Source organism: Clinocottus analis, unplaced genomic scaffold (assembly GCF_023055335.1).
Source record: "Clinocottus analis isolate CAN_PGR_092001 unplaced genomic scaffold, fCliAna1.0.p SCAF_13, whole genome shotgun sequence".
NCBI lineage: Eukaryota > Metazoa > Chordata > Actinopteri > Perciformes > Cottidae > Clinocottus > Clinocottus analis.
In genome coordinates, this window is record NW_027175854.1 from 2,816,806 (window position 1) to 2,824,683 (window position 7,878).

The 7,878-nt window shown below is 37.0% G+C and overlaps 1 protein-coding gene across 1 annotated transcript; it reads left to right on the top strand.

Annotated features, from left to right (window-relative positions):
* The first annotated feature begins 1,808 nt into the window (after positions 1-1,808).
* Positions 1,809-6,632, top strand: oaz1b (ornithine decarboxylase antizyme 1b). The gene is given in 6 exon segments (XM_068574441.1): positions 1,809-2,033; positions 4,403-4,457; positions 4,459-4,545; positions 4,893-5,065; positions 5,363-5,448; positions 5,544-6,632. Coding segments are annotated over 6 exon segments (657 nt in total). The 5' UTR covers positions 1,809-1,908; the 3' UTR covers positions 5,675-6,632.
* The last annotated feature ends 1,246 nt before the right edge of the window (positions 6,633-7,878 follow it).

Consider the following 7,878-nt stretch of genomic DNA (forward strand, 5'->3'; position numbering starts at 1 on the left):
ATATATATATATATATATATATATATATATATATATACAAAAGTGTATTACATTTAGGAAAATTAAACAACAAAGAAGGTGCAAAAATGCAACATATATGCAGAGCATATGAAGTGTATATAAGTATATACAGTGAAATAGAAGTATGTACACTGACTAACTAAACAACAAAAGCGGTGCTTGGTTTATTGATGTTGATGTTGATTCAAATGGCCAGATTGTATATACCTTTCGACAATAAATTGTATTGCAAACAAAATTAAAAGAATCTGATCGGAGTGTATTATGTATCATGCTGTGTATCATATATGTGTATCATATATATATATATATATATATATATATATATATATATATATATATATATATATATATATATATATATATATATATATATATATATATATATATATAATCCAATATACAGTACAGTGTGATTTTGTTGCTGTCTGAATTGAACACCGTGGTATTGTAGTTGTGCTGGTACTTTGTCGACACCGTGTGGACGAGATAGGAATCGCAGACAATATGTTTTTTTTCTGTAACTCTTCTATATGTGAATATGTGAACACCTAAGTGGGTTTAAAGCTATTGCATACTGACTTTTCTCCAATTATTGTGTTTTATTTTAAAAATATTTTAGACTTCCGCGCAAAAGTTACAGATGTAATTTAAGTGCAGTTTATGGAATAAAATAGTCTGAAAACTAAATCTTATAATCTTACAGATTAAGTCAAAGTAGAAAAACACCATGAATATTACAAGTAAAAGACTCAGAATGTTACTTCGGTCATGTACAGAAGCTTAACAAAATCCACATAATATAAAAAAAAGCAAAAATCTGTGACGTCGTCAAGTGTTAAATTATTGCGTTAAACTTATTGAAGCAATAACATGAAAGCAGTACTCTAATGTGTTAGTTGATCAAGGGGAAACCTAGTTTAATATGTAATCCTATTTCATAAACTATTCCGATGTTATGAATGTAAAACCATCAAAGATAATCTGCAATGTAATTATTTACTATAACTGTCAAATAAATGTAGTCGTAGTAATAAGTACAATATTTTACATACTGAATAAACTATATAAACGTAAGTAACCTAAAAAAATAAATAGTCAAGTGTCGTCAAATCAACACATTTCTGTCATAGTGTCAAAATGACCCGAGAGGTCCACGCTCATGTGCAAACCATACGCCTTTAGCGTCTTTGTTTTTCTCTGTCCTCGGTACTTTTCCACGAGACGCCCTCATGTAAACACACAGCCGCTCGTGCGCGTAACAGTTACGCTGTTTGTTTTCTCGGCCGCAGCTAAAGGGAAGAATTAGGAAGGAAGGACAAGGAGTTAGTTTTTACAATAAAGTAATTGCTTTAATGGTATATACATAATAAATACACCCAATGTTGTTGGTGCTATTTTAACAGTTGTCTTAGGTAAACCCAGTCAAATGTCTGAAGTGAAGTTACGGTAGCATCTTCAGCGGTTAGCATTTGTTAGCAGTTAGTAAAGTTAAATATAAATTCATTTAGGATCATCTTTCCTCTTTCAAAATAAAAGTCCAATTTTGTTTTACGTTAAGGGGAACATTTAGATATTTGCAGCTTTAGGCACTGATGATGCAAATAATAATTTGTCATATCTGCAATGAAAATGTTTCTAATGTTATCGATATTATATGTGGTATTCTATATAATGACCAGTAACCGTGATGACGAGAAACATTTTCCTTTCATCCAAGTATTATTTTGAAGTCAACAAACCATCTAACGGAAACGTGTTCCCTTCGCTACGGGTGACTTTACTCCTGTTTTTCTTCCAGATCAGAGTCCCGACTCTCGAACCGATCATTAGCTTGCCAAGAATTGCAGAGAGCAGTCAGCCCGTCGTGTCTCTACCCGAGGCCGGATGGTAAAATCCAACCTCCAGCGGATCCTAAACAGTCATTGCTTTGCTCGCGAGAAAGAAGGAAAACAACAGTCTTTAACTACCATGGCGGATTTAAGTAATGGTATCTGTGACATGATCGGGAAGTAAGTAGAGGATGAAAAACATCTCAGCTAACTAACGGCTAACCGTGGTGTGGGGGAGGGGTGGCTAAGCTAAAATAGCTTGTAGCAACGGAAAAGCGGAAGTAAAACGTATTTACATGTATGTGTGTATTTTGTAAGTAAAACGTGGCCTCAACAATGGCCCAGTGATTACGTGTAAAGACAGCCATCGTTTACGTGTTATTTAAAAAAAATGTCATGTTAATAAAACCTCCGTGGAATAATGTGCTGGTCCGAGAGACGACATTAGCAGCTAGCTAGCGTTAGCTGTTAACCGTATGGAACTCTGGTACGTCACCAACATTCTGACGTTGTCGTAATAACTAAAGTGTCTTTAGCTGAGAGCGTCATCAGACATGTTAAATGTTATTTTAATTATTAAGTTGACTGTTTAACTCCGAGAGCAAACTGGTACTGGGTTTAAATAAGCATTCGCTTATTTAAAGAGCAAACCATCTTACGCGTTTAGGAAAAAGACGTTAACAAATGCGTAACGTCAAATATGTTACATTTTAACGTGCTCGCGCTGTTTCCCCACGTGAGAAAACTTAACCGGGGGGCAGGTTTATTACTTTTAATATTTAATGGATCCAATAAAGGTAAGCTGACGAGTGAAAATGGGCCATGACGGTCATCAGGTAAGCATACGACGGTCTCGTGAGCTGACATGAGTCAGGTTGATTATTACGCAACAGACCGTTTACTGTAGCAGCCTCGTGAAGGCCTTAAACGCGTTGAGGTTATGTTGTATCGTACGAGAGTCATCAGAAATATTAATTTTCATCATTGCTACTTTTTAATGAATCCACATTTTCACCTTAAAGGCAAGACCTATTGAAGTGACGGCAGAAAAATAGTACTGTGTTTTTTGGGTGTGAAGGAGAGAAACACCGATAAATTGATTTATAAATTGACATTAATTTGCAACCAAATTGATAATCTTTTTGTCGTTGTTTTTCTTTTTCCGAGCAAAAATTCAAAATAAACACTGGGGTTTCTTAAACGTGAGTGTCTTGCTTGTCTTTGTCATATATTATAAAACTGAGTTACCATTTTTGAGTTTTTGACTATTTATCCTAGTTTTTTAATTTTGTATTTTATTTAATCAGGAGACTCCCATTGAGATTAAAAATGTATTTTTCGAGGGAGATCTGGCCAAGATAGGCAGCAGGACAGCAAACACATAGTTACAGACAGAAAACAGAACAAGACACGTTAAAACAAACTAAAAGCTAAGAGAAGGTGACTATGGGGCCGTTTAAAATTATAATGGACATTTTGCCACTTTTTTTAAATAGACATTTTATTGTCAAAACAAATGATCTGAAATAATATGATAAATTGATAATGAAAGCTAGATATTTGTAGCCATATTGATCAACAAAAAAAAATACATTTAAAAAAATGTACAGTTTAGCTTCTCAGTAAGCATCAACAGCTTTTTTGTTGTCTTATACAGTTAACAATAATCTTTTAAGTTTGCACACAAAGCCAGCAATTGACCCTGTCCATTAGGAAAATGTAACGGGTATTTTTCTAAATTAATAACTGTTAGTTGTCGTCTTGATATAAACCTGACTGAGATCAGCTTATGTTTGTGTGATAATTTGCCATGTTCGTGGATTTGTTCGCACCGTTATTATGTGTAGTTGGGCACAAGTAAAAGTACGTTTACCCAACAATATGTTTAAATGTAGTACAACAAAGACTTGTTTGTGGACGTGTTGGTAGATTTTTAGCCACTCTGCTATTATCTTTAATTAACCTGGCTGTTTTAACCAACAACATGAATATGGCTCTGAGTTTGTGGTTTTAGTAGCCAATATTTTTTGGCCACCATGTCCTTTTGCACCACTCCTAAAAAGTGTTGTAATAACTCCATAAACACAGTGCCATTGTTTTGATAAACTTTAACTAAGTGGTTTGAAAGAGCCCCCGGCCTGCTTGTGTAACACGTGTTGTAGATTGAGCACTTAAATGTTAGTCACGGCAGTATTTGGTAAAGTATAAAAATTGTTATATCAGTATTGAAATATCTGAAATTGTATTGCTTATTAAAACCAAATGGCTTGAAGTTAGTTTTTGCTTCTATTTGAGCAACTATGAGTCCGTGACTTAATCTTAGAAAATACATGTACGTGCAAAGTTTTCCCTTGTGCGAAATTGCTGCAATTCTTCTGGTTTCGCAATTGCAAACTCGGTCAAATCCTAGTTTTTCCTTTGACGTTGTAATAATAATAGAAAGATACTGAATATGCATTTTTGACACAAACGCATTATACATTAAATGTTCATTATAAGTGGATTGTGATTTCCCTGTTGCAGTATTCTGATTATGTCCTCTCCTCCAGGCTGTCCCTGCACTGTAGTAGTAGTACCCGCGGCCCACGGCCTCTGTGGTGCTCCTGATGCCCCTCTCCCACCCCTGAAGATCCCAGGTGGGCGAGGGAATGGCACACGGGATCACACTCCTTCAGCTCGGCCACTCCACTCAGTAAGGACCAACACACACACACATGCACAATGTTATTGCGGAAATGTAGTCAGATGCAGAAATGCATAAACCATTTCCTGTCACTTGATTCAGTGGTGGTTTGTTTACATGTCTGAAGAAGACACCAGGGTTTTGATATGGTTCAGCCATCTACCCTCCGCAGTGACGCATTATTCAATATATTTCCCCTCATAGTTAAGTTTATTTCTAGCTCCGCTTGACCGGAGTTGCAGGCGGCATAACGGGGCACACGTGTGCATTCAATTGTTCAATTATAATTGGACTTGACAGAAAAACATACTCTCTTCATGTTCGCTGACACATTTTATGTGTGTTTGTGTTTCTAGGATCGAAAATTGACTGTCACGGAGGAGCCAGCAGGGAATGGTCGCCCTGGGATACTCCACTTCCAAAGTCGTCCCACCGTTACCAAGATTATACAGTGGGACGCTGTCCTGAGCAGCAGCGCACTCTACGTGGAGATACCTCTTGACCCGCTTCCTGAAGGCAGCAAGGAGAGGTGAGGCCAGATTGTTGTCAACGAGAACAAAGCTAAAGGTCTTTACACTGGCAAATGTGAGCCATGTTACAGGAGAGTAGACGGGCACTTAAAGGAGAAGTTTAACACATATTTTGTAAAGGTTGGCATAGAATTTTATTTTTTTTAATAAGTTATTGGACATATTTAGACTGATTTTACAGGGGAAGCCAAAGCAGATTTTCGTTTAAATGATCATAAAAACACAGGTTTATGGGCCTGTATGTTTAGAGGTTGTTTTCCGTTTTCTAGCCTGAGCTGTTTCTGTTCTCCCTCTAGTTTTGCGGCTCTACTGGAGTATGCTGAAGAACATCTGAAAGTAGACAGCGTGTTTGTCTGCTTTTACAAGAACAGAGATGATCGCGGTACGTGCCAACAGCCCTGTTTTCTTCTGATAAGATAATCATTTTGGTTTTCGTATGGTGACTTCATATCTGTTGTCCCTATCTTATTCTTACAGCTAAACTGGTGCGTACATTCAGTTTCCTGGGCTTTGAGATTGTGAAACCGGGCCATGCCCTCGTCCCGCCTCGACCTGATGTGTTCTTCATGGCCTACAACTTCGACAGGGACTCCTCGGATGAGGAGTAGCCCATTTGACAGCCCCTCCAGCTTACGTCCCCTTTTCTTCCCATTGTATGTTTTTACTCATATAAATCTCTTGTCTGTGTTAAACCCTCGGCAGTAGCTCTCTGTATGCAAGTTTTCATCTCCCCCATGCTTTTTGTGTTCAAGGGAATATGTAAGATGTGCATCTCCATCTTCTTCCATCTATGTTTTATTATACTGTTTTATTGAAGATTAATTGGTGTTGTCACCTATAAAAGGAAGAAACCTTTGGGTTTTTTTGACTTACAATCACATTACATTCATATCTATTAAGTTCAAGTGTAATTTCCATACCTTGTCAAGTCATTGATTTTGTTGATATTTCCTTTTTCTGATAGATTACGGTGGTGGATTCTTCATTTCTTGAATGTACAATAAAAAGGTCATCAGGTTTACACTCGGGTACTCCAGCTTTCCTTTATTTGGCAAAATAACAACTTAAAATTTGTTTCATATTCTGTCTCTCTGAATTGAATAACACATTTCAGTGGGACCAGTTTTATGTAGTAGCACTAATATCCTCTTAAGTGTTTGGATTTTTGAAACATTACTTTTGAGTGATAGCCCCAATAATTGGTACTTCATAGCTGTGTAGTGAAATCATTTAGACTAGAGGTCGAGTGAAAAGATGAATGCTGCTGCATGTCTGTCGGCGCTTCAGTTTCAAGTTAAAGATTCTACGATGAGTGTATTGGTACAACGTGAAAGAAAAGTAAATAATCCAAAGTGCTTTTGCTTCTTTCTGCCATGTATATCTGACAATATTGTAGTATTTTGTTTTGGAGGTTGAAAAAAAAAAAATATGCTGTGATGTTTTAATTGGATATTCTTTTTTTTATTAGCATTCCTTTTAACTTTTTTTTTCACGATAGTGTTAAGTTTGTTCACCTGCATAGTGGTACCTGTTGTGCTTCTGTGATAATAAAACAAACAAAAACAATCCTTTTGTCTAATTTCTGTATTTGTCCTCAAATTTATTTAGACTAAACTCCAAAATGTGTCATTACTTTAGAAGAAAATTTGAACTCAATCAGCCCCAAAGCAGATTTAGTTTTTCCTATTTCAAAATGAAATGATTTCTTAAAGCCTGGCCGACATCACTATTCTGCCTCTTGTATGCCACGGAGCACCAACCGGAGATCCAGAAGCAGATGCACTTATCTGTGTTCTACATAACATCAAAGTTATTAATTTACGTCCTTATATAAAGCTCTTTTAATGTGCCCTGGTCATACTGTAACGAGTATCCAACATGTATTCTGTGCACAAACTGACGAAAATCAGGTCAGTTACAAAAGAGCTGCAGGCCGTCAACATGTGCTGCCTCTTTACACCACCAGGGGGCTTCACAGGACACAGAACAACACATGACTGTTCAATTACTGAGTTTAAAATCAGTGTGAAATGTGCAGTCATACAAACTGTTATGTTGGTTAAGTCCTGGCCTCAGGAAGCCTGAAATGCATTTAGAATTAAGGGAGCAGAAGAAGTATTTTAATTTCGGATTTAGCATTTATAACATGCTGACCGTGCATGACAGGTGTGTCAGTTTAGACAACATCTATCTGTATGATAAGAACAGTAGTCAGGTGACCTCAAGTTATTTACAACATGGCTGTGCCCACCTTCCACCTGAGCAGTGGTCCAATCAGAGGGAATAACTCAAAACACCTGTGTGGGTGAGCAGAGCCTCAAGTAAAGACAAAAGCAACACCTGGTTGGCTTGATTGGGCCAAATTCTCCTCTTTTTACAGCCGCCATTTTGACTTGTGGGGAAAGCACAAGGGTTGCTAATAACAGCAGCGATGGCTCAGTTGAATTAAAGCTTCCCAGTAAATCCTGACACACTGAGCCAGCGCGCACAATACCAGGACTCTGAAACCGAAGCAGAGAATTGGAATTCAGCCATCATTGATTTTTTTTATTTACACCTGTGCTTTTCCTACGGTGACATGTCAAAATGTTCTGTAAGAAAATGGCTATTGTTGTTCAGTTATAAAAGATGGAAATTACTATCATTTGTACGTTGTGGAAATGATCTAATGCCGAATGAAGGCATAGTGTTGTCTGCTGTCAAAGTGTTCATTTAAGGCCTACGAAGTTTTACATTTTTAGTTTTCTTTACCAATATTGAAAAAAAACAGACAACGCATCCAGAGAAGGACAAAGAAGAAAGAAATACGAAT